The sequence below is a fragment of the Gallinula chloropus genome (genome assembly GCF_964237585.1).
Source record: "Gallinula chloropus genome assembly, chromosome: 2".
Classification (NCBI taxonomy): Eukaryota; Metazoa; Chordata; class Aves; order Gruiformes; family Rallidae; genus Gallinula; species Gallinula chloropus.
In genome coordinates, this window is record NC_140086.1 from 51,409,077 (window position 1) to 51,436,006 (window position 26,930).

Sequence of the window (26,930 nt, forward strand, 5' to 3'; positions counted from 1 at the left end):
GAAAGTTTGGCAAGTGTAATGGGATTCTCTGGATTTGGGAACAGAAGATTGGCAAGGGCTGATAACGGGTTTTCTGAAGGGTGCCTTTTGCTGTTAATAGAAGTGTCCAAATTGTATCAGCAAGAAGGTAAGGTGGTCATGGGTAGTACTGGAGCAGGAATAGATTAGTGTGGGGATGTCCCCTGCAGTGGGCAGGCGTAGGAATCTCTCTTGCTGTCCTTCTGGTTTCAGACATCTGAAAGTCTCCAGGAAAAATACACCGTGTGCTCATTGTTTGGGTGATGATTGACACGTCAAGCGTTAACTGCAGTGGGATGGGTAACCTTGTGAGGTGTATGTGTGGATCAGTTTTATGGAATCCTCTGGCTGTGATACCACACAATATCAACTCTGTACCCTCTCTGAGTCTGCAGCATCAGTTCAGCATTTCTGCATTTTTTTTTTTCTAAGAGCAAGACATGATTTTCATTTTTTATAATGATGGGTTTTAAGTTTGCAAACCCAAATGTTTAAATTAGGACATGCTGGTGGATTCAGCTGCCCTATGTGGATGAAATTAATGTGCTTGTATTTCAGGCTCATCCTCTTAGTTAAGAATATCTTGGGCTGCAGAAGGTAGAAGAAGCTGTGATTTGGGCTAATTTCTAATCTGAGAAGTTCAGAATAACTGTTCTGTTGTAAATGCATCCAAGCCCATCTGTGGGGAAACTAGATTTTCAGGTTAACAAAAAATACACCCAACCTCAAACCCAAATATTTGGCTTCTTGGAACCTAAGGTTAATAGAATATTGGTATTGAAGATGGTTATGCACTTTGTGTCATTTTAGAAAGATTTCATGTTTATCTTGATTTGCATTAATTACAGAAGTGATATCATCTGCGCAATATAAACTCAGTATTTTGAATAAAGTTCTTACCACTAGCTATCTTTTAAAAGAGGGTAGTATTTAATAAATGCATCTGATGATCTCAATGTGTTCTACAGTCAAAACCTCATTCTTCAGATTATGTTCATAGGAAAGAGAGGCAGAATATTGGTAATCTGATGAAGGAGTCAGGCAGTAGACTGATTTCTCTGCTACAAGTTATCAGGGAGAAGAGTCCTCAAAATTTTCTGCTGAACTGAGTGATTTAGTGGAAAATTTCATAAATGCCATTCTTAGTAAAGATCAAGAATTACACAATATTAACCATGTTGCCCTCACTACCTCAGTGTTTTTGGGGAAGAAACAGTATAAGAAAAGCACATCTGTTTTCATGTATTTGTGTTCATTTAAGAAATAGGGAGACAAGCCAGAGCTGACGTATATAGAAAAATACCAGGTTTGCTGTCCCATTTCCTACTCTTACATAAGAACTCTTTAAACTATGAGGAAATGCAGGGGAAGCAGTCTATTGTGTCCTCTAACTTGTGCTTGCAAAGGCAAATCTACATCAGATGTTACTTAAACTGTAAGTGGAACATAGTTCATGTGAAATTGAGCACTGAACACTTTGGCTGCAGTGCCATTGGTGTTGGAGCCATCTTTCCAGCTGTGTTCTCAATCATCCATCAGATACATCTGTAATAGCCAGTGAAAGCAGTGCACTGCACAGTGCATTTGTAATTACCATCCATACTACTATTTCATGATGCACTAGTGACTGCTTGTGGGTATCACCCTTTAAAAATTAATTAATTTTTAAAAATCTGGTTGCCTTAAAAAGCAAGCAGCAACAATCTTTAATCTTGCTTGAATTGGGAGAATTTAGAGGCTGATTAAAAATGACTTAGCTGTTCTTCACAGAATTGCCTTATGTTCTCAAAAGATGAGAAATGCTTGTAGGATAAATAGATGTAAAGCAGGGAGGGAGGGTACAGCAAAAATTATTACACACCGTGGGTCTCCTGTACAGCACCAGTCTGCCCAGGTGCAGTGGTGAAGCTATACAGGCCTTGCTGCTGCTGGCTGTGGGTAATGTGTTGTTAGACTTCCAGTATCAGGGAGGGGTGATGTAATTCCACTCTTCTATTCCAGGCTTTGCAGAACATGCATCCTGGTGGGAATACTGCTTTCCTTTTAACTTCTTTCAGTATCACAAGCAGTGTAGATGAGTGTTTGGGCATCTCATTCAACAGTAAATAAATCTTGGTGCCATAAAATAATGTCAATTAGAAGGAAAGGAAAAGGAAATTTTCTGATATTCTGATTTGCTTCTCCCTGTAGTGAGGTGTTCTTGCCATCTGCAGTTCTCAGTGACTGAAACAAAACACAGCAGTCTGCAAGGTGTTTTAATAGTGTTAAAATAGTGGGGGTTTGTTTAAAAATAACCAAACCACATTAATAAGGGAAATCTTTTTCAGACCACATGGCAGATACTGGTCCTGAAGCACATTATGGGTACCACAGGTATCTAACAGGGTCAGTCCCAGCTGAAGCTATAGAACATTTTCCTTAACAGCTTTGATGGAGAGCTGTGACCCATCTTGTGTGTTACTGCCATTTGATGCTTCCTTGCTTACTAAGGCTGGGCAGTAAGGATACTGACAGTGCAGCTGCTTGTGTGAAATGTTAGGGTTTCTTTTAGAAGCTCTTAGAGCTGCTCTGATAGAAAAGGAAGGAATATGACTTTAAAATGTCTGCTCTGATTTAAACCAAATGAATGAAAAATCTTGGATGAATTTAGAGTCTGCAAAAACTTTTTGGAAAGCTTAATCTAAAAGTTGTATTTTGGAATAAATTCCAAAATACTTCAATTTAAACTAGCTCTCCTGTGAATATTATCCACATGAATGTTCCCACATTATACCAACCTTTTAAGAAAATTAATAGGTAGGCAGTAATGAAAATAATGAGATTGAAATATTAGAGAGTCAATTGTTGCATTTTTACAGAATTACTTTTAGTCTTCTGGTAATACTCTGTTCCTTAGAAGTGCATTGGCTGCAAGCTGTTCAGAAATGTTTTTTCCCATCAGATTTCAGTTGGTTCAAAATACCTGGCTGTTAGGTTAGCTGAACACCTTAACCTAAGATTCAGGGTTGGATTTTCTGCAGTGTTCTGGCTGCTGTCGTGGTAGGATTATCAAACACATTGCATTTGTCTGCTGAGTGATGGTCACAGTTGGTTTAAAACAGGCTGTAGGAAGTTTTTGCAGGGCAAACAGGTAGCCAAAAGGCAGCAAAAGACACAAGCCTGAGGGAGGATGGAGTTTGAGATGTAATTCTTGCTTGAATTTTTGGACACCTAAGAGTCTCAAAAGTCATGTCACAAATGGCAGTTTCCTGCAGATGTTGTGACACTGCTGTTTACTGCCCTTGTGTTGAGGCCATACTATGCATAAATGCAACTAGGATCTGCATCTGTGTTGGTACTCAGGGCAACAACTACTGAGAAGAACAGGACACAGGACTGCAGCATGCAGATTGTCTGTGTGGCAACCATTGCCATGCTGAGTGCTAAACTCATACTTGGGTCGTTCCAGGGCTACCAGCAAGTAGATAGATTTCTAAAATTATCATCTTCATGTCTTGTTTGGGGTAAGGGAGTTAAAACCAGTGTGATTAAAATGAGGTACAGATCAAGTATTATAACACCTAAGCTTGTCTCTTTTTTTTTTTGTGGTAGTATATATGGCATTCCTTCAGTGCCAAAGTCCATCATTTGGTCTTTAGTTGAACATTATTTTGTGGGAAGGTACAGATTTCAATGAGTTACTCCATCAATATTGTTTCTTCAAAGGCTTTTTTATTTAAAGTTGCTTTGAGTAAGACTCATAGATCAGCCTTTTTAGTGGCTGAAGTTACCGCTGCATTCAGTATTTTTAGGTCCCATCAAAGCAACTCGAGTTCTAATATCTACCAGTCCCATCTTACTAGATTTAAGTGGCTTTTTTGTTTTGTTTTTTTCCATGCAGGTACTGCTCATTATTCACCACGAGTGTGGATCTGAAGAAGAGTTAATTACCTCTATTTTTTTGAGTATGTTTATACTTCAGATACACACAACGTAGCCTCCTTCCCCATTAGATTCTTAGAAGGTAGTTATAAAATTTTTTCTAGTATCCTTCTTGTGGCTTTAACAGTATGATCAGTAACAAGATAAACTATTCCTTACATTTTGGGCAACTGCATGCCAATCAGTTCACTTAGAACCTCCTGGAGGTCTTTCGCATGCCAGACTTTGCAACTGAGTGTGTATTTGTGGAGGTAACTATGTTAAAAAGAAAGATTTTATTAAAACTCAGGGCTTTTCCCATTCACTGGACCTTGGAAAATAACTATGATACGTAGGTTTGGAAATCAGTTATGTGAGCTGAGTTTGCTGCTTCTATTTGAAAATTCAGTTTGCACTGCAGTCCTGGGGGAAAGAAAAAAAACAAATCTTAGTTGGGAAATTATAAGACACTTTCACAAATTGTTACTAGATATAGTTAGGCTGCTGTAGAAATTACTGTATAAATAAGATCATATTGTATCTGTTGTACTCCTTTTAAGAAGCTAGCTGAAGTTTCCTTCTCTAGCAAAGCAACTGCTACATAGTGTGAAGTCTCTGCCTGAGTCAAGTGTCTAGAAGGATAATATGCAATTTCTGTTTGTACGTCGTGTGTATGGTTTAGATAAGTGTTTCTTTTATTTAGGGCTGGAAAAAGGAGAGGATTTTGGCTGAATATCCTGATGGAAAGATAATAATGGTTCTTCCTGACGACCCGAAGTATGCACTTAAAAAGGTATGGAGAGAAGGACTGGAGCTGCATATCTTACCTGCCTTGATATTTTAACATAAGGGGTGAGAAGAGTCACAGATTCTTGTGTAATTCACGTGTGGGCAGTTGAAGTCAGACCTGCAGAGGTTCTGAGCTTCTGTAGCTTTTTACACAAACGGGGGAGACCCCTCACATCCAGGCTGTGCTGCTCCCTTCATGGGGAGGGTGGGTCTGAGCAGGGGTGGGAGCAGCATCAGCACACTGAGTGTTTTACGGTGATTTTTAATGTACTTGGTTAACGACTGCCAGATATTTTGTGTAATAGAAACTTCTTACTGTACTTTAAAGTTTAAACTGCAGTGTACTGACATGGTTACACAGCACGAATACGGCACCGTTCTCTGAACAGTTCTTGGGTTGGAACAGATTTAGGGGAAGAGTGGCCTCAGAGCCATTCTCAGTCCATTCTCATGTCCAAAGCGGGATCATCTGATGATGCATCCTACAACTTTCTAAAACTTCTCCACTGGAGGTAACCTCTCCAGAAATGTGACCTCACAATGCAAATCGTACTGCCACAGCTGTAGAAAACAGCCCTTGGTCCTCTTTGCAACAGCTTTTTTTGTGCCTGAACCAACTCTGACCTAAACCCCGTAAGAAGATGGACAGGATGTGCTGGTTTTCAGTTTATACTCCTAAACAATGTGTTACAGAGACCTGACTGTTGTCACACTCTCCTCTAGGCTGTTTTCAAAAGAGCTGAGAGACAGGCCACAAGTGGAAAGCAGCGGGGTACTTGGGTGTCCCGCTGGCTCCCCCGTGTTCCTGCACCCTAATAGGGTGATACATTTGTGCTCTCAGGAAGATGGCACTGGGTCTGTGTGTGGCTGGGGATTTGGGGTGACTTAAGTGGTACTTTTTTACAGTATCACTGTTGCAGGATCACGGGGTGGTTGGGTTTGGTTGGGGGGTGCTCTGGAGGCTGAGTTGCTGCCCCAGGCGGCTCTTTCTGATGGTGTGACTGTGGTGGGATCTCTTGAGCCTAACACAGAATTGCTAAGTTACTGAATTGAAAAGAAACCATGTCCTTTTTACAACACTTTATGTGGGTAAGTTTGTTTGTGATGGTTTGTTTCTCTGGCATCACCTTCCTTTTAGTATGTTCCTCACACGTTTCCTTTTCACTGAAGTGGCTGAAGACAAAAATTACTGAAAACACTTAAGCAGGGCAGAGGAAAGGAGGGCTGCAGTAAATGAGGTCATTTAGGACAGAGTTGTCACTAGTTCTGTGTGGTTAAAGTTGAGAGAATCTACAGCTGCCACCACAGTGGGTGACTGGCTTCAGGAGTGGTTAGTTAGGGTTTCAAATTGAACCCGTCGTTAACGGATTGGCACCCGAAGGTGCCATGAGAAGCTGGAGAGTAACTGGCAGCCCTGCCTTTCCAAAGCTCTTTTAATATCTTGTTTTCAATGGCATTTTCATTCACTCAGTACTAACTTCATGTATTCTCAGCACCAGTAATTCTGGTTTTGCTTTACTGGAGTAACCACAATGTGCGTTAATGCACTGCACAGGAAAGGCCACCCTGTTCTGTCTTGCATGAGGTGACAGAGGGATTGGAGGGGCTGTGTCAGTGCCCAGTTGTGGGTACAAGACTCCCCCAGTAAAACCTCAGCTCATGGATAAGCTTTTGTTTACATTCAGCTTAGAATCACATACGGGTCTGGGTTGGAAGGGACCCCAAGGATCATAGAGCTCCAACCCCCCTGCCACAGGCAGGGCCATCAACCTCCAGGCCTGGATCTACACAAGGTTGCCCAGGGCCCCATCCAACCTGGCCTTGGAGTTCATGTTGGAGTTTATGTATTTCTTCTTACTCCTTGAAAGCTAGTGGAAATGCAGAAAGCTCGAGGGCAACAGTCCTTCATTCCTTTACAACAAATACATATGTTTTCTAGCTGTTTTGACACAGTGCTTGCTGTCATCTGCTCAGAACCCTTAATGTATTCATTCTTTCAAGACTTAAAATATAACAGACAGAAAAGCTTCAACTAAGCTCGTTTAACATTTGGCATAGATCTCTCTACTTCTAGAGTATCAGATCCTGGGCTTTGGTTATCAGTTCTCACTACTGGCTTGTGACTAATATGAAGCTGACTTAGAGGTCTCCACTCTTCCTATTTCCGGCCAAGTATTGTGGACTGATGTGTTGTGGGTTACTTGGGCTAATCCTTAGCTTCTGGAATAGCTTTTGGCATTCTCAGGACCTTAGTGCATTGCTGTATTTGTACAAATGTCTATTCCCACATGTTTCTCACCCAGCCTTTGAATTTGTTTTGACAGGTGGAAGAAATAAGAGAAATGGTAGACAATGACTTGGGATTTCAGCAGGCTCCTCTCATGTGTTACTCTCGAACTAAAACTCTCCTCTTTATTTCTAACGACAAAAAGGTTATCGGCTGCTTAATTGCAGAACATATCCAATGGGTAAGTCGATCAAGTTGGAGAAAGGCAGTCTGTGCCAGTGCCTAGAGGCTATGTTCTTCAGACAGCCTGAGATAACAGAATTATCTGGGAGTTTGGGTCTGGGAGTTTGGGTCCTGCCATTTAGCCAGTAAGTACCATGTGTGCCTTCTCCACAGCAGCAGTTTTGGTGGTTGACCATCCTGAAATGGAGTTACTTGTTTTTGCCTAGTTGTCACTGGGCTGACACATGTATGGTGTCATGCTTGGCTCAGACCTGCTCATCTGAGAACCTGGACAGCTGAAGGGTGGGATTTTTCTCCCTCTGCTGTTCTTACACTAGCTCTGGCTCTCCTTGCTTGTTGGCAAGTGGATCCAGCTCCTTGCCCAGCAGAAATCCAGCATGGATGAAAACACGGGCACTCGGTAGGACGGAGCTAAATCACTGCGAGGGCCAAACAGCTCTGCAGCTAACAGAAGCACAGGGGGCAGAGCTGTCCCTGGTAAGCAGGACATGAAGCTGCCTGCCAGCTGCAGTGTTCAACACCTGATATCAGAACTTTGTCACATCTCTGTGTGCTCCCTGGTAAACTGTGGCGTCTCCTCGCCCCTCGGGAGCAGCGCACAAGGGCCAAGGTGATCCCAGACAGTCAGAGAAGTGGTGCAACCACTTTAACACAGGTGTCATAAGGATTGGATTACCTGGTGCTGTTACTTTAAAGCGGGTGAGCTTTAGAGGGGTTTTGGGGTTAATCCTGTATCGCCTGCTCCAATATCGAAACTGTTAAGGGAAGCCCTGTGAGACACAAATAGGCAGCCTTTTTGGTAAGGGGCTTTAACGAGTCAAGTACGTTCAACTGAAATAAAAGGCATAAAGGTTCTTCTGTTCAGGCATTGGTAATGCTTGCGTAAAATGACATGGGGCTTTTTAACATCACCTGCAGGGCTACAGAGTTATAGAAGAGAAGGTTCCAGAAGTCAGCTCAGAAAATGAGAAAGTCATATTTGAAAGGCAGAAGGCTTGGTGCTGTTCGACTTCCCCGGAACCTGCTATCTGTGGGATCAGCCGGATATGGGTGTTCAGCATGATGCGGCGGAAGAAGATTGCTTCTCGGATGATCGAGTGTCTTAGGTAATATCACAAAGGTTCCTCGGCTACACGTGCCTGAGGTAACGCTCAGTCTGAGGCGTTCATGGTTTGTGTGGCTCAAGCCTGTCTTTTCAGTTGCTGGTGGTACTGGGAGGGTAGATTTGAGCACAGCTGACAGTGGAGCTCAGTAACTACCACCAGGACCCTGCAATAGCTCCCCTTTAACAGAAATCTTTCTGCCAAGGGCCTCTGTAACGAGCCCCCCTACCAGTGAGCTTGGGTAAAGCCTCTGTGGTAGGAAGAGCGAAGGAAAAGGGGACTGTCGGTGGTCAATGTGTGAGATTGCTCAACTTTAATGGGTGTTCCTTCTGTTTCTGGGGATAAATGTTGCCTCCTCCTTCCCCTGATTGAGGCCTCAAAGCTTGAGATCACGCTTCCGAATCTGCTCACGTAGCCAGCCAGAAAAGCACAGAGGTGTCCCGTGCTTCTCTCCTCTTTCTTCGAGTGAGAATGAAGCGCGCACAGAGTGTTTTCCTGACAAGTAAATTGGCTCTTCCTTTTCATGCAGTTATTACTGGAAGTGTATCCCTTCAGAACTGCACCTTGAGGCTGTTCTCAGATGCGCTGAAGGAATCCCAGCCGCGCTTTCATCCCAGCGCCAGATTTCTTGTTTTCCTCAAATCGGGAACTTGAAATTCCATCGGGTCCTTTCAGCCCCCCTGTCCCCGCCTGAGCTGGGTCGCAGCTTGTGTTTTCATTCCTGGGGATTACAGTCACTGTCCCAGCGGTCTCTTGGCTGTGAAGAAGTAGTTGGAATGTGTCCAGACTCAAAACTGACGTTGAGGTCCTGAGGCAGCTCACAGGCAGTGCCTCTGGGCGAGCAGTTCTAAAACACCCAAACCTTACGCAAACCCTCCCAGAACACGTGATGCGCCTCGCTCTTTGGGGGGAAGGAGGTAAATTGCTTATGTAGAACTTTCTCCTCCTCCCAGAGCTGCTGCTATTTGAGGGGCCGTGCCACTTAGTGGTTTGTGGCCTAATAGCCTGAATATTCCTGTTTCATTCCCTCAGGGAGATTATTTTAATTCCTTTTTTCTCCCTCTTAAACAGGAGCAACTTCATATACGGCTCATACTTAAGTAAAGAAGAAATCGCTTTCTCTGACCCCACTCCTGATGGGAAGCTCTTTGCCACGCAGTACTGTGGCACCGGCCAGTTCCTGGTATACAACTTCCTCAACGGGCAGCACCAGACTTAACTGCTCCCCAAGGAATTCGGTTCGCGGTGGGAGACTCCTCTGCCAGGAGGCAGCGGGCGGGTGCAGACCTTCAGCAGCAGCCAGGGCCATTTTTCTTACAGTGAACTCAGGACCGGTAACAACCGCAAGGTTGTGCTGTTTTATTAAAATTGTAAACAATGCAGTAATAGGCTAACTTTGTTTTTTTAAAAGAAAGATATTTTATTAACTTTTACAAAAGTTTGATTGTATTTTATCTAGTTAGTCATGTTTACATGCAGCAGGAAATTGTTCATAGTGGACTGTAAGCTAATGCAAAGACTCCGGTCTCGCTGACGAGTACGCGCTGAAGTTCCTAACGCGGTGATATACCAGTGCTGCTCCGTACGCGCACGCTCCTCTCTGGGCGCTGGCCCCACCGCGCTCCGGGCTGCGCTCAGCTGCATTGAGGCTTCTGGTGCAGCCGTCAGGGGTGGTTATGGCCCTTGCAGGCTTTGGGGCAGCTCCTAAGGGGTGAGGGGGGGCCGCAGGATGACGGCAGCATCAGAAGTGTGTTCTGGCTGCTGCCCTCTCCTCCCCTGGGGGAGCTGTGGGGCGAGAGGGAGGATGCAACCCCCAGGGCTGCCATGCTCACCCTGTCTCTTTCAAGTACTGTACTGGGTATATGCCTTTGTTAGCGGACTTTGCTTTACTACTTGTCACTCCTTCGTAACTCTCCTCTTTTAAAGGGTTTGTATGTTGAAAAACTGCTGTGGCCTTTCTCAATCTGTACATACTGTAGATAGGTTAAAAATAAAATACTTGATAGCTTTTCTAAAGTTACTCTGCAGCGCTGCCACGTGTGAGTGAACCTTCAGTGTCTTTCATACTGCTGGGGGGGAGATGGGCCGTGGTGGCCAAGGGCAGGGTGTGTTTTGACACCATCTGCAGAGCACACTTGCAGCTGCGTTTGTACCTGCACTTGTATCACAGCTCCGGGTTGATACCCACCCGATACAGGGTTTACAGCGAGCGCTGATGCCATCAGACTCAAGTAACAGCTTAAGACCCAGATGGAAGGTAGGGAAGATGTCATTAAAGTGGGGTTAATTCTGGAAGCTGCGTGCAGTGGGGACACACATGTTCACCCTGTGCTGGCCTTACCCTGGCAAGAAATGCTGGGGTGCCTTCACTGCTCTTAAATTCGTGCCTGAGCGATACTGAAGCAGCGCCAAACCCAGCCTGTTTTTCAGTTCAGCTTAGCCCCCTCCCACGGAAGGGGGCTGCAAAAAGGTACCTGCAGCACACGTGTGTGTGTGTGTGTGTGTGTGTCCCAGCCCCATCCACCTGCAACACAGCTGCTCTCGCAGGGTGCAAGTGCCCACTCTGAGGGAGCTGCGGGACTGGCTGCACTCATCTGCCCTCCCTGCAAAGCAACAGGCGGGATGGAGGTCAGCAGCAGGCGCTGGGCTCCTCAGGGATAGGTGCTCCTGTCCTGTGCAAGCGCCAGTGAAAAGAGAGGCGGCCTCCAAGGGTAACTTAATATATTCAAATTTAATGAAAGCACATTATAAACGGACCAGAGCCACAACTTCAGACGGTTTCAGTTCATAAACAATAACATGAGGTAGACTGACTAGTGAAGCTAAATTCACCGAGTTCTTGGTTAAGAAAACTTTACACTAGGAAAGCAAACATCTTTTTTTAACCCCTCTTCCAAAAGTCACGAAAAGCAATTACATAAGTTAAGCAAAAAAGCATCTGCATATGATTCTTTAAATCTCAGTTTACATTCAAACGTAGTAACCTGGGAGTAGCCAAGAACATCGACAGGTAAAGGAGAACGCCGGCCGCTTTAATACATTCAGGAGACGGGCCGGGGCTGGCGAGGCTGACACCCGCAATGGGATAGCAATGCTCCAGAGTGACGGTGGACGACTGTCTCCTTCCCGGGAGCGCGCAGGCAGCCAGGTGACGTGGTACAGGCCCACGCTGGCATGCTCAGGCCAGAGCCTGACCGAAGCCCTTTGCTTCCACGTGGCAGGAGAGGTAAGGAACCGGGTTTGCAGTGTTTGGGGAAGGCAGGTGGGTACGCTGACTTTCTAACCTTGGCGGCGCCCTTCGGGGCAGTTTTTCTCACTGCTTCAGCAGAGGGCTAACTCCTCCTAGTAGTCTCAGCACCTGGAATTTTAAGGACTTAGTGCAAACATCAAATACACAAAGAAAAAGGAAACCGGTTGTGAAGAGGTGATGCCTGAAACGCCTACTACCACACTAGGCCCCTACATGGGGGGGTCGCCCTTCAGCCCTTTGGGCAAAACCAGAACCATGGGAACACATCCGGGTGCGCAGCAAAAGCTCCACGAAGTGGCTCTCGTACACCCCTGCTGCTTCTGCACGTTAAGGTAGGTAAAGGTGGGTTGTGTCTGAGGGTGACTAACACACCGCAGCCTTACAGAAATGGGTTGTTCTTCTGGAATGGGCTAAATGTACAGCATCAGTCATGCTACATCAACACAGAGACATGCAAACCATTTCCCTTGAGCCTCCGTCGAATATATTATTATTATTATTACCTTTTTTTTTTTTTATTTACTTTTTTCATCTGTAAACATCTCTCTTCACAAGATTAAAAAAAAAGGAAGTTGCTTATTTAACACTATGTGTATTTAAAAAAAAAAAAAGAAAAAAGAAAAGAAGTTCAGGGCAGCTTTGGCAGGTCCTTCTCCGATGAGCTGAGGGTCAAGTAGAAAGACGTGTTCCTGTCATTGCTTTTGGGGGGGTACGTTATCATCCCTGAATGGCTTTTACACGCGCGCTGTGTTTTGCTTTTCGCGAATGGGGTCACAGTTGTGGGAAGATTTTTATGCTTGTTTATTTTTCTGGAGCCCTCAGTAGGCTTAACCCACTCTAAGGGCAGGAGTAGAGCAGAGTACCACTACGAGTTAGCCCTGACAACCCAAAGCTGCTGCACCGAGTTCATTCCGGAGCAACTTACCCAGGATCAGTAACACGCCTGTAAGGAGAACAACGCGCGACTGCCGCCATGACCAGTATTTACAGAGGTTAATCAAAACAAAGGGCTGATGGCCTGAGGTGACGCACTCAAAGCTCTGCACTGATGCACTGAGTCTCTCCTGAGCAGTCCCAGCTCCCCGGGACATCTCCCCTGCCTCCCACCCCGAAAGCTGCTGTAAGACACCTTCTGTTCCACTTAGCCACGTGGGTTCAGCCTCTCAGATCTGGCTCAGGCATCGGTGCCAGCCTGCAGGCTTTCCAGCCTGTCGTGTCACATGCGGGTCCAACTCGACAGGACTCTGCAGCAAGCGGGAGGCGAGTGAGAAGGACGTGGAGAGCAAGCTGCCCACGGCCACCACGAAGGCACGGGACGGGCAGTCGGCATTTCCATCAGCAGAGGAGGACAGAACCGTGGGGTTTCGGATGCTGACAAGAGTGAGACACTGCAGGTGTTGGGCTGGGAAGTTCCTCTGGCCTCTAGCTGAGGAGACAGCGTCTCCGAGAAGCCGCCCGCTCTGTCCCTGCAGCGGAGGAGGAGGTACCTGATGGGGTGAAGGAGCGGTGCTGGGAGAACCTGGGCACACGGTGCCTGCCGTCCGCGCGCCCCTTTGTTCAGGTTTAAGCAGTAAACTCAGAACACCTGTGGAAATTTTGCCAAAGACAGTTTCGATACGCACACGGCCACAAACGTTAAACTAACACTGCACAGAGAACAAGGCTATTCCTTTTAATACAAATATCTACGCTCTAGTGTAGTTTCAAAGCCCTGAGTATTCCTGTACCGTGGTACAGAGCTGAAGAGACACGCTGGGCTCTCCTCCGCAATAAATTCCACGTGCTGCCTTGCATTTCGTGTGACACATTCGAGAGCAGCTCCTTCCCCGAGCTCAGCTGGGTCTAAAGAAAGGATTCTTCTTCAACCAAATGACGTCCTTGTCCTAGATCCTGCAGCTTCCTTAGCTGTCTGGTTCGTGTCGGCGGGTTGCGACCAATGGGAGAATAACTGGACTCCGGGATGCTTTGAATCAGAACTGATGTGGTCATTTTATCCCTAGAAACCAAGCCTACTTCTGGATTGTGGAGAATCCTTCAGAGCAGTCTAGATAAATATTGGTTGCACTTTGCTCCACAGTGATTGTACTTTTTTTTTTTTTTTAAAAAAAACACCAACAAACCAAAAAGTTCTTTTTCTTTTCCTTGGTTAGTGGTGTCTGAACGGAGCTGATGCTATATGTGGCGCCCGGTGAGGAAATAGAGCGGTTTGTCGTCACTGCTGTTGGCAGTTTGAAATTCATCCCGAAGCCGGAACTGCCACTCATCCTCCAGCTCCAGCCGGACTATCGTCTGCCGTAACGAGCTTCTGTCTTGACATATGACACACAGGGTGGCACCTTCGATTGAAAAGTACGTTAGAGTCTCAGGGTACAACAACAGCTCTGCTTCACTCATTCATTTTCCTAAGATATTGTGAGGAAATCACATTTTTTATATAAAACCAAACACACCGAAGTATTAGCAAAGGTCTACGGACGTCTGGCCAGCCTGGGCTCAGATCAGTCCCAGGAGCCCCAGGACAGAGGCGAAGGTGTCAATGTGCAGGCAGGGAGAAGGAAGTGGGGTCTGGGGTCTGCTCTGTGCCACAGGACGTCCCTGCCTGACTGGTGTCACCAACTGCAGCAGAGAGTGGAGGTTTAAGGATCTTGTATGCAAGATCACTCCTGATAATTATGCCAAAAGAACAAAGCCCACTTCTGGTTTTGGTTTCACGGAACATTTGGGTTTGTACAAGGTCAGTGATGAAACTCCACTAAGCCGAACCAGGCCCAGCACTGACTCCTGAGAAAGTCTGCTATAACCTCCCGAAGAATGAGAGCTTCCCTTGGGAAAGTGCTCTAAGAGGCGCTGCAAACCAGATCCCTCACTTCCCTGGCTCAACAAACTTGCCAAAGCTTCCTTCCACCTGGCGTCACCAGACTGCACCAGGATCTAATGAGCAGGAGAGCTGGACACCTTCAGAGCTCCTTCTGCTCTGTGCTCCCGCCCACAGACCCCTCACACAGCGAGTTCAGGTTCAGATCCCTCCTCTGCTGGATCGTGGCAGGGGAAGGCGCTTCCCCCCTCCCGCTTTTGGGAAGCCATCGCCACTCGCCCAAGAAATGGGCAGCAGTGGCACGGCCCCTCCAGCCGCATTCGGCCCACATCCAGCTGTGGGGCTTGGCGCCGGCAGCCCCCTCCCCAGCACGGTGGCTGCACGGCCATGCCTTCCCGCACTGCCCCTGCCCTGGGGCACCTCAGCAGGTGCAGGCGCAAACTCTGAAACAGGGGTTTTGGGACTGGCTGAGGGTCACCCCCACTGCCGCCCTGTCCACGTGCACCAGCCTTGCTCAGTGCGAGGGGGAAATGGATCGGCAAATCCGCTGGAGCTCCATAAGGCACTGCAGCATCACTGAGTACCTCTGGCTATTTGTTAGTGTTGAGATAAAACAATGAGAGCTTTTAATGAGGCTTACAAAGTTCTCTGAGGGCAGACCCCATCACCCTCCAGCTAAGAGCTGCCCCACCTGCACTGCTGAATGTTTACTGACACCATGGGCAGAGCACTAGAGTGGAATTGCTCATCTGCAGCAGCAGCAGCACCCAGGCTCGAAGCTCACGTGCTGCCTGCACCAGTCACTGACTGTGTTCCACCCATCCCTGCTTCTCCACACCTATTTCCATTTCTTGTCACTTCCAAAAAGTAATTCAATGAATGTCATTTATCAAGGTTTATTTACCTCAGGTAAATACTTACTACCAACACTTACTACCAACAGGGATAGAAGTTTGATGCACCCCCAAAAGAAATACTCCACTCCCATCTACTTATTTTTTTTAAGACAATGGCAGCACTAACTATGCAAATAATGGAGCTGTCTAATGAAGCTGGTAACTCTTCCAGTGTGGTATCAGACAGGGAACGGCATAAAACTGTGACAGGGGAAGTTTAGGATGGATTTTAGGAAAAGGTTCTTTACTCAGAGGGTGGTCAGGCACTGGAAAAGGGTCCCCAGGGAAGTGGTCACAGCACTGAGCATCTGGACGATGCTCTCAGTCACATGCTCTGACTTGGCTGGGCCTGTGTGGAGCCAGGAGTTGGACTCGATGATCCTTATGGGTCCCTCCCAACTCGGGACATTCTATGATTCTATATCAATTCTATGATTCTTCTACCTTTCCCTTTTCCTCCACACTATTAGATGTCAGGACAGCACCTGGGATGCTCGGCAGAGCCAGGAGATTACCTTTCAGGAACCTGAACCTCTTGAGGAGGTCTGCGCCGACGAAGGAGTCGCAGAGATAGAGCAGGAGCCCGCTGAAGAACACCCCCTCGCAGTTGACGTTGACGGAGTGCGGGCGGGAGCTCACGTAGCAGATCGCCACCTGAAACACAAGGGGGAATCCAAGTCCCTGTTAGAACATGCCCATGCCAGACCTCAGGTGGGGTGGGGATGTAACTCGGTGAGAACAGGGGCGTCAGCTGGTGCTGGTAAAGATGTGACCCAACAAAAACGTGGCACTGAGCCATCTCCCCCTAGGAGACAAACCCCTAAATCCAGATGTGGCCACCGAGTCTGCTGCACTGTATCTCAGGGCTGTCTGTATTGCAGCTTGATTTTCGGCTTCTCTGGGCATCACCTGCTTGTAAGGACTGCCAGGGTAATTTAAGATGTTCTAGCAAGGACTCATTAGTCACAGTAAGCAGCTCCATGAGTACCAGAACTGCTGCAGCTTGAGCTCCTCTGCACTGCTGCACGTCTCTTTTTGACCACAAGTATCAACTAAGCAGTTCCCAGCACCCAGGCTGGGTGCCATCACAGCTGTCCTGTATCAACGGGTTTCTTCCCTATCTTGCCACTGACCTCCATGAAATTTGTCCAAACACCCCCCTCATTAAGACTTTCACCCCACTTCAGACCCAGGTCAAACTGCCCAATGGGCTCAAAAATCCCGATCTCCCCATCTACAGACATCTAAGATGTACTTGGGAAAACCCAGCTCCCCATGACACCCACAAGACAGGCTCACAAGAGAAAGGCATCTAAAAGGGGAGCTGGGATATGAGGGATGAGCTTGTCCACCAGTGAAGCAAGACCCCAGACAAGGGTCGTATCAGAAACTCTCTCGACCAAAACAAGTTTGTTGGAAGGACAAATCAGGCAAAAAAGCTGTATGACAGAACAGTGATCTAAAAAATGTATGTGGTGGTAGTTTATGTACAGACTATGCAGCACCCCAGGTTCTGTCAGAGAGTGGCAGTGCTTTGGGGGCTTCATATGAAATATTATTTCAGACTGACATGCCCAACCCCTTTGCAAATCACACCTCTCCATCGCAGACCTCTGGTCTCTACCCACACCAGCCAGCTCAGAGGCTTTTTGTTACCACCAGCTCTTCCAGTGGAATTGGCCCTTTAGATCCAAGAGCAGCGCCTCACTGTTTGAGACCAAAGTCTGCAAACCCTTGACGCTGAGGGTTCACAAAAGAAGTTGTTTTCACCACAAGAAAGATGTTGAAGTAAAATGTTTGTGTTTACCAGACCCCATTACCCCCCCAAATGTTCAGTACCTCAAGCCCAATGTTCAGGTAGCAGTCAACAGCCAGCACCGGGTTCTTGAAGTTATGAATGGCCTTTGGGAAGAGTTTGTAGGTCGCATGTTGAAGGAACTTCTCCAGGAGGAACTGAGACGGGGCTGCCAGCAACGTGTGCTCGCTGTCAGGGGCGCAGACGTACTGAAGAGGCATTATTGGTGCCAGGCTGTCCGAAACCTGCAGTGAAACCAAAAGGAGCCCCTTTTAACCCATCTACTCGGTGTATCTTCTCTGCAGGAGTTCCTCTAGCAGGGGGAAGGATCACCAATGACAGGGCAGGGGGAGAGAGAAAGCTGGGGGAAAGCATCAGATTTCCCCGCTCCGTTTTGTCACAGCATCAGGGCACAGAAATAAATGAATTATTTGCTCTGCAGCTGCTGGGCACTTCTGTGGACATCTGCTCACCTAAAGAGGGGACAGAAAATACGGAGTTCAAACTGTCACAACGCCCTTCATCCTGCCTTACTCCTTGGCAGGGAGGGGAAATTGCATCCTCCTTGTGCAGAGTTGCCCACAGAAAGTACTTTCTGTGGAGCTTTCTCATAGGCCAGTCCATCATCACCACAGGTTTAGAGACTTCATCAAAAGACTCCAAGCCAGGGTTTGGTCAGTTGGATCTGGAAGGCAGGGGTGAGTTTTTTTAAGAGAGGGATGGTGCAGGATTCATCCAAACCCACCAAGAACAGAAAGGAGAAGATTCCTAGAATCAAACCAACTCTTGGAAACACACCTTCACTCAAAGCAGGCACAGGTGTAACATACTCTGTATGAAATGCCTGGTACCTCCCCCACCATTTCCCTGAACAGTCAGAAGGCTGCGATCTTCAGCCCCTCACTTCAGGTCTCTCTTAGTCAGCAAAAGCCACCAGCCATGACAAAGCCATTCAAGCCAGCCCAGCACAACTGGGCCTCTCCTGATCCGAGCGTACAGCTGCCAACTCTTCCTCCATCAGAGGTAACAGGGAGCAGCCAGGACAAACTCTTTCCAACCCCAGTCCACCTCCTAAAGGATCAGGAGTGTTACTGTTAGTTTGCAGTCATAAAAGTATTTTTTATTTTTGGAGGAGGCCACTAATGCCAGATATCAGATAAGCACAAAAAAAAGAGTCTTAAGGGCTGGAGAATTCAGTGTTTCTAGGAGAAAGAGGTCCTGGTTTTATCCTTTGCATATGTCAGAGCATACAGCCACACTCACCATGATTTTTGGCTTAACGACGAAGTCCTTCTGCCCCCCAACCTGAATGTGCTTCTTCATGACGCTGAAGGTGTTGAAGCGGCAGATGAGCAGGCCGCTGCTGTTCGTCCGCAGGTTAAAATCCACATCTTCACAGAAATACCTGGGCAGCAAACACAAGACTGCTGAACCAGCTGAGCTGACGGTCCCACACCCGCTGCTGAAGTGCCCCAGAACGTGGGCATCTCGTAGAATCATTATAGAATGGCTTGGGTTGAAAGGGACCTCAAAGCCCATCTAGTTCCAACCCCCCCTCCCATGGGCAGGGGCACCTCTACTAGACCAGGTTGCCCAAAGCCCCAACCAACCTGGCCTAAAACACTGCCAGGGAGGGGGCAGCCACAGCTTCTCTGGGCAGCCTGTGCCAGGGCCTCACCACCCTCAGAGTACATAATTTCTTTCTAACAGCTAACCTAAACCTGCTCTCTTTCAGCTTGAAGCCATTGCCCCTTGTCCTGTCACTGCACTCCCTGGTGAAGAGCCCCTCTCCCACTTTCCTGTAGGCCCCCTTTAAGTACTGGGAAGCCATAATTAGGTCTCCTCTCAGCAGAGGTTGTTGGAGACCATCTCATACCATGTCTATACAAATTCTCTATGCAGCTCTGAAGACCCTTTCCTTTAATGTGCTCCTGGGTGTAGGAAAGCAACTTCTGGTCTTCTTAAGACCAAAAGGTCTTCACTTTTCAGCACATTGGTATGGCATCAATCATTTCTTCCCCACCCTTTCTTTTTTTTTGTCCTTTTTAGTTCTCCCTTTATACATATTTCAGGACTGAGAGAAGCTCTCAGCAGTGACCAACTTCCACTTCTGAACAAGCCAGTTCTATATGACATAATTTCAATGAACTCGAATCAGGGGCTAAATGTGGCTTTGACAAGTATCTGGCCAGGGGAGACAAAGCAGCTGAGAAGTGATGTTTATCCTGAACTATCTGTGCTGTCATTGCTCACTTCCGTGTGCTGATTCCCATCCATCTCTTGATTCAACCAGCTGGAGAACATGAAATCAAGAGCTCTGGAAGTGACACCAGACCCCAGGCTTGCACCAACAGGCTACATACCATTCCTCACTCAAACACACGGTGCTGCAACCAGCACCAGAAGACCTGGGTGAGATGCCACAGGGCTGGCAGAAACAGGGTTTATTCTGAACATACCTGGCCAGGGTGCTTCAAGTCTGTGATGAAAACCAGGGGTAAAGCCCCAGGGTAACAGTGGTTTATTGCAAATGCTTTAGGATGGAGTTAGGTGAGGAGGAGAGCAAAATAAAAGAAGGAAATACTGAAAAGTCATTAACTCATCTGTTTTTACTGCAAACCCAAGAGGCAACAGAGAGGAAAGCTCACTCCAAAGGAAAGAAAGAATCCCTCCTCCCTCCTCACAGCATTTGATGTAGCAATGGCTCAGCCATTACCTATGCTCTTGCTCTTAGTCATGCAAGAGGCTCCTGCCTCTTCCAGGGGCACTCGGGAAGCGTCACCCTCTTCCTGCAACCGATGCGATTTTGGTTTATTTCTTCTGGTTTTGGTCTCGTGGTTACTTGTTTCTCCTGAATTTTCATCTTCCTCTCCCCTACCTTTTCAGTCCTCTGTAGCCCACTTCCTGCCCTGGCCTTGTGCTCTGTGTCCCCTGGCTCTTCTGGCTGATGCTAAGCTTATTTTGGTGCCTTATTCATTTAGATGCACATCCCTCTGAGTTTTATTTCTGTGATTGCAAGCTCCTTACCTCCGACAGCATCTTCCTATTTATCTCAACAGGATTTTGAGATGCAGTGATAAGATTCTGATCACAACAGCACGTTACTTTACCATGTGTATGTGTGTGTATAGATATATATACATTTCCTACCTGTTTAGATCATATTGCACGTTCTGGGTCAGGTCTATGTTGAGCAGAATGAAATCACGCACGTGGCACCTGGAGAAGGGAGCCTTTGGTTTCCTGGCGTTCAGCTTGCTGTTCCACTTCTGGACACCCAGTATTGCATAATGAACAATCTTGGGGGTGGCTTCGATGTGCTGGAGGACGCTCTTGAGGGACACGTTCTTGCTGGAACACCCAGGCTCCAGGGACTGGCTGCAAAACGCCATCACACACCACAGACAAACGCAGCTCGTTAGCTTTACCTAACGCACGCTGCGTGTACATACGTGTATGTGTACACAAAGGACTGAGCAAATCCACTGACAGCTGAGAGCATACACTCCTGATGTTGTAAAGATGGACTCAGGCTTATAAAGTAACAGCCAACTCATCTTAGCCCATTGATTTTGCTGTTATAAGAGAATGGGCCTTTCAGGAGAATGGCTTCTTGCAGAGCGATTTAGAGAAGGAAAAGGAACAGCCCTACGGTGTGTGGCTGGGTGGCTATTCTCTCTGTAATGGACAGTGTAAGCCCCAAGAAGAGTCAGAGCTTCATACTTGCCCAAAATAAACTGTTTTCACTGAGAAACAGAAGTTGAATCTAAACAAATCAGGGAAGTCCCATATTGAGGAATCACTCGAATAGTCACTGAAAGCAAGAGCGGCTTTAGGCAAAGAACAAGCACAAGCAGAGATCTGTTGGTGGTACTGACTATAGGGCATGGATGTCAGGGTAGAGCCAGGTGGAAGTGTTCAACAGTAGGAGGTTGGGTATTGGTAGTCAGCAAGGCAAACCTACAGCTTTCCTATGGCACCGAGTGAAAGAGCTGGGATTTTTCTGCATTTTACACACTATCCCTAATGTCCAAGATGTCCAGATGCACATTTCCTAGGCTATCTGAACTATAATTGGGTGAATAAGGATCTCTGTGAGGCCCTTTGGACAGGCAGCCTGATGTTATTACATCAAGGCCACAGCCAAAAGCTGGTTTTGCTTAGCAATATTTCGAGTACGTTACCAGCAGCTCCAGCTCTCCAACTTTTCCAGTTGTCTGGTCTTTCACAGCCTGTCAGGTGAGCCTGAGTCACAGGAGTGCTGCTGCCTGTGCTGGATGAACGCAGGGACCCCAGAGCTGGGTGGTTACTTACCTGGACTGTTCATGGACACTGTGCATGTTCCACAAGACGCAGGAGTCGTCCATGACCACGATGAACGGCCAGACGCACTGGCGCTTGACTCCCAGTTCCTCCAAGCGGTTTCGCTCCAGTTCTAGGTTGTGGTAGGAAAGCTCCTTAATAAGAAACCTGGCAGCACCTGAGAAGATACCATAAGGACAACATAGGGAGAGCTTTATTAGACTTTATCACTCTTTCTTCCCAGAGAAAGGCTGTATGGACATCTGCAGCCATTCCCCTTTATGAATCTAGTCTCAAAACGTCTTAGTTTATAAAAAAATCAGTATGACCCTTTTCCAGTGTGAGTAAGTCTGAAAGGCAGATACCAAGAAGACTGGACCTTTTAAGAGACTCTGCAGAAAGTGATTTTGTGGGCATTAGTAAAGTAACTTGAACCATGTAGGGGCTGAGATTCTAGAACTGAAGCTGCTTAAGCTTTTTTGCAGGAGAAAGCATCCAGGAAAAGTCTCAAAGTTCAGGTTCCCCGTGTCTGGCCACAATTAATAATTAGCTTCAGCTAACTAAAAGGGTTGCAATTTGAAAAAATCACGTGCAAAATGTGTAGCATGAGATTTCATACTGCACTGCTGAGTGAAACGAGTAAATGTGGCCTACAAACCACCAGATTTTAAGCTGGGAAGGTGGCGGTCAGTACAAACATACACCCCACATCCCTAACAGTGGTTCTTACACACCACTGGATTTTACACAGGTATCGCTGCTATGACCACAGCGTGAGCATGAGGTGCTGCTGCAAAATCTCCTTCAGCAACACAATCCACATTGTCCAACATGGACTTTGACAGCCTCCTACGGTGCGTGGATGGTGCTTCTTACCAACGCCAGCGTTGTTAAACATGCCTGGCAGGACAAGCATGATGTGGTTGGGCCAGTATTTACGGTAGAGCGGCATTTCGTATTCCTTGACCACAAGGAGGTGAAGGTGGCTGATGCCTTCCATGGCATGGTAGAGGTTCAAGAGGCCATGCTCATGACGTCCACTCGACGGAGTGAAGATAGGACTCTTGACTGCATTCAAATTCTGCTGGAACAGGAGATATTTTGGCAAGATGAGGTAAAAAGAAGGTTATTCGTGACACATATTCTATGTTATTGTTTACACTCAATTTCAATATTATTGATCATTGTAACATGTACAAACTGGAGGCTAGGAATGCAAAGAGGGGTGATTATCCTCAAAAACTCCTGTTCTAAGGATAACCAGGCAAGAATTATGCAAAGGGATTGAAAACAAGAAGAAAACAGGGCAAAAAACCCAGCCAACCAACATTAAGTTGCAAACACATGTCAAGTTGATTGCGTTCAGCACATGTAGCCAGCAGATGGGTAAGGACAGCACACACACACCTTGTCAGAAACCAGTGGGAGCCGCATGCTTTCCAGATGTTTCCCCTGCTTGCTGAAGACAAAATGGTTCTCTTTGGACTTGGGGATTATAAAATGCAGTTGAACCTCTTCTCCTAGCATCGAGGACGAAAACGTGAATGCATGCAGAGTGGAGTCAGATATCTGCATACAACAACAACAACAAAAAAAAAGCAGAAAGATAGATTTGCAAGCAGGGAATCAGGAATACATGGCAACCTGCTTTTCCAGTCATGATACCAGAAGCCATGAGAGAAGAACATCCAAAACATACTCTTTCAGTAACCAAACTTAACTCTATTACATTGTGATTTTCCTCTACCATTTGAGCAGGAAATTATGTACCCATACTTAGAAGAAGTGAGAAATACATGTACTAGGAAACAAACTGTCCAAAGACCTGTTCCCAAAAGATTTGCAAGCAGCACAGTGTGCGGGTGCGCCTCCACAGCACAATGCCCTGCGGGTCTGACACCTCAGCAACAGCACCGCTGTGTTAGCATGGTGTTCTTCCTGTGGCAAGACCCTTCCACCCTTCCAAGCAGCTAGGTAACCAAGGCAGACAATGTCATTAACAAGGCCATGAAGAGTTCGAGTTAAGGTCGCACAGCGCTTCACTGAACCGTGCAAGCGTCAAAGCGCCTACGGATCTGATAAGGTTTTGTCCTACAGTAGCACCTGTCTTGCTACAAGGTCAAATAATTTACTCTTAGCTGTCATCTTTCTATAAACTTTACTAAAGATGTGAAATATTCAGCCGAAGTAAAGATGGAAAATGAAAGGGGCTTTGTTTAGGTTCTGAGAAGGCACTGAAGAATCTCTCTGCCTTCATGCTTGTGGATCCAAGTGGATACACGTATTTATTACTAGTCACAGAATAACAAGGTTGGAAAAGACCTTTGAAGATCATCAAGTCCAACTGTTCCCATCCTATGCTAAACCATATCCCTCAGTACCTCATCTACCCTTTTTTTGAACACATCCAGGGATGGTGACTCAACCCCCTCCCTGGGCAGCCTGTTCCAGGCCCTGACAATTTTCAGTAGAAATTTTTTTCCTAACATCTAATCTGAACCTGCCCTGGCACAGCTTCATGCCATTTCCCCTTGTCCTGTCTCCTGTCACCTGGCTGAAGAGACTGTCACCCACCTCTCTACAACCTCCCTTCAGGTAGTTGTAGGTGGTGATAAGGTCTCCCCTCAGCCTCCTCTTCCCCAGACTAAACATCTGCAGCTCCCTCAGCTGCATCTCATATGACTTTCCCTCCAGCCTCTTCACCAGCCTGGTTGCCCTTCTCTGGACTCGCTCAAGGACCTCAATGTCCTTCTTATGGTGAGCAGCTCAGAACTGGACACAGTCCTTACACCTCACCACATACACAAAGATGAGTGGAGGGACCAGCGATGTCCTTTGGGAGGATCTGATTCTGCCAACATACTCAACGAAGCACAGGGCTTAAATCAGACCTGCTGGTGCTGCTCTGAGGTAACTGACATTGTGCATTGCCAGGGAAGTGTGCCTACACTGTGTTGGGTTAATAGAAGCTGCTGGGAAAGATTGGCATGCAAGGAAAGAACTACCTGAGGTAAGAAACCTTCAAGTAAACTATTGGTGGTGGTGAAGAAATAATGTCTGAGCTATTAACCAGGACTAATCCTACCTACACAGCCTCCTGCAAGCATAACTGTTTTAGAGATCAAAAGTTTTTTAACTCAACAGTTAAAGGTGAGCATTTTTTGTCTAGTCACTCACAAGCTCCTGCAGGCAGAGTTACATAGAAAGGGAGGAAGATGTCAGCCAGCCAGTCTCCCACCACATGTGTGGATGGCCGGCATTAAGGCAAGAGAAGCGTCTCTCTTCATTTTACAGTACTCTCCCGTGAGACACTGTGACCCCTCTGGGCAGGCTGAACACTGCTTTGGCCTGAGACAACCAGCCACAATATTCCCCCTTTGTCAGAGGCAGCTGGAGAGGAGAACCACTCATGCAGCGGTTCTGGAGCATCAACTGTGTTGATGCTCCAGGGCCTGTAGCTCAGTATCTCCCCTGAGAACGGAAGAATTAAACAATTCCATCTCATGGAAGGTGAAAGCATGAGACCAGAGTGGTATACCTGGAGAGACTGCAATAAAATTGAGGATGCAGTTTACCCCTGGACCTTGACACCAACCTGTGTGGCAGGATTAATGTCCATATACTGATGGCACTGCTCACAGTGATGGAACGTATTGTAAGCTGCAAATTTAGTCAACATCATGGACACAGTCTCCCTTTTCTTAGGTTCTTCTGATTTTGTTTCTTTACTTGCTTCTGTGCACAAAGAAAACAGATTTTATGAACGTTAGAAACAAAGACTGTGATCCTAGGAACAATTGCAACGAACACACAGATTGTTTTGTTGCATTTCACTTTGGAGATTAAAGGCTCCTGTGAGCTCCTGTTTGATTGAACAATCAAACCAGTAAGACCTGATTCTTTGTAGGGAACTTGTCCTCAAAAGCTCCACTTACCTTGTTTCACTCTTGACAGCTGTTCTGTGTAAACAGGGCTTATCGTTCTGTACTTGGGGTCGTGCACGTTCAAGTCAAAAGACATTTTGCTGAAGATCTCAATATCCGGCCAGTGGTCATTGCTAGACTGAGTGACCTCACTGCTTTCTGTGTGACCTGCAACAACACACCCCAGGTGAGCAGCGTCAGGCACCCGCGGAAGGGAACGGTGTTGGTGTGACGTCTGATGATCGACAGTTGCGCAGGAACTCACACCGACGTGCACGTGCACACACACACACACACAGAGACATCTTTGAACATCACCAAGACTATAAAAGAATGAAATTATAATCCACACAAAGCCATCCCCCCAATAAAATGGCAGTTCCTTGCAAAGTGTGAGCGGGTGAAGGAGCCAGATGGGTATCTTTCTGCTCTGCTCCTCATCCATTTGCTGAGGTGTAATTCACTCTGGTTTAAGCATTGGATGCTCAAATGCATGAGGCTACCTGTGCAGGAGATTCAGGTGTGGTTGAATGCCCCTCTGTGGTGGAATGAGGAGCCCTGGGTCAGCAAGAAGCAAAAGTATCCAAAGGCAGAAGGATGAAAGCACGGAGAAAGAGGCTGTATACATTTATCAAATAATAGTGGCACATAACAAAGACAGTGAAAGACACGTTCCTGTTACAGAGTGGGATGTGGCCACCAAGGATCAACCAGAGCTTCTTTGCTTTGATCCAACAGAGACAAGTCTAAAGTAGAAAATCAAGTGTAAGTAATGGGATCATTAGAAAGCACCAGCCAAAGAAAACAGCTTTTGACTGCAGCTTGAACATGAGTCAATTCAGTTAAAATGAGATGGAAGAACACGCAGAAGTAGGTGTGTAACTGAGGTTTCTCATTTTAGAAAAGCAAATTCAGATGAAATGAAGGTTGGGTCTGCAGACAAACACATGCTCACCATACCCTGACTGATCCAATAGGATGTGAGTAGCTTCAAGACCAATAACCTCACCATCACCATGCTATGCTCAAAGTAAGATACACTGCTGGGCAGGTGAGGTCTATCTGTTTGTCCACACAGACAAACCCTGAGGAAGCTTGCTCCATAAATCAGCTGGCCTGAGAAAACTAGGGACTTGCCTATGAAGAAGGCTTGGAATTTCTTGGAATCGCAGTTGCCAAACAACTAGTAAGCAGCACACCAACCATAAAAACACCAGGAGGAGGGGGTTCAGAGGGACTACATCAAAAAGGACTCTAAGAATGAAAAAGGTCCATGAAGAATCAAAAAAGCTCACTGGTGAATGAAATTTTGTTTTAAATGTCAGCAAATGTAAGAAAAAAAACCCCACCTTTAACAAAAGTCAAGCTGAGGTCAATCTCAGAAAAGCACATGAAAAAAAAACAATTTTCTTTGCTCTATCTCCTTAAATATAGAAATTACTATTATTTTTAATCTTCTTTTTACTTTTACGATTATGTTTTCAAGGTTTGCTATTAGCCAAGACGGAAACAGGACTCTAAAAGCCTGACACACACTCAAAACAGAGTGACAGAATAATCTCCATGTCCGATTTCAATACAAGCACAGTGAATATTGTTATCACCATTTAGGAAGAGGTACAGCAATCTGTGGAGCTCTGGGCCCATTACTTTGTCCTTGGTAATATTC

The 26,930-nt window shown here is 46.5% G+C and overlaps 2 protein-coding genes across 2 annotated transcripts in view; one reads left to right on the forward strand and one right to left on the reverse strand.

Annotated features, from left to right (window-relative positions):
* ESCO1 (establishment of sister chromatid cohesion N-acetyltransferase 1) overlaps positions 1-10,350 on the forward strand; it is a 30,849-nt gene extending 20,499 nt beyond the window's left edge. Inside the window, exons 8-11 of the mRNA XM_084260433.1 lie at positions 4,622-4,711; positions 7,032-7,175; positions 8,096-8,283; positions 9,352-10,350. Coding sequence (XP_084116559.1) covers positions 4,622-4,711; positions 7,032-7,175; positions 8,096-8,283; positions 9,352-9,499 — 570 coding nt within the window. The 3' untranslated portion in view covers positions 9,500-10,350. The remainder of the gene's footprint in view (positions 1-4,621; positions 4,712-7,031; positions 7,176-8,095; positions 8,284-9,351) is intronic.
* A 641-nt stretch (positions 10,351-10,991) lies between these two features.
* GREB1L (GREB1 like retinoic acid receptor coactivator) overlaps positions 10,992-26,930 on the reverse strand; it is a 144,513-nt gene continuing 128,574 nt past the window's right edge. Inside the window, exons 25-34 of the mRNA XM_084260386.1 lie at positions 25,274-25,429; positions 24,934-25,073; positions 22,746-22,907; positions 22,215-22,419; positions 21,351-21,516; positions 20,187-20,414; positions 18,300-18,441; positions 17,081-17,281; positions 15,757-15,895; positions 10,992-13,866 (exon numbers count right to left, since the gene is read on the reverse strand). Of these exons, the coding sequence (XP_084116512.1) occupies positions 13,703-13,866; positions 15,757-15,895; positions 17,081-17,281; positions 18,300-18,441; positions 20,187-20,414; positions 21,351-21,516; positions 22,215-22,419; positions 22,746-22,907; positions 24,934-25,073; positions 25,274-25,429 (1,703 nt within the window). The 3' untranslated portion in view covers positions 10,992-13,702. The remainder of the gene's footprint in view (positions 13,867-15,756; positions 15,896-17,080; positions 17,282-18,299; positions 18,442-20,186; positions 20,415-21,350; positions 21,517-22,214; positions 22,420-22,745; positions 22,908-24,933; positions 25,074-25,273; positions 25,430-26,930) is intronic.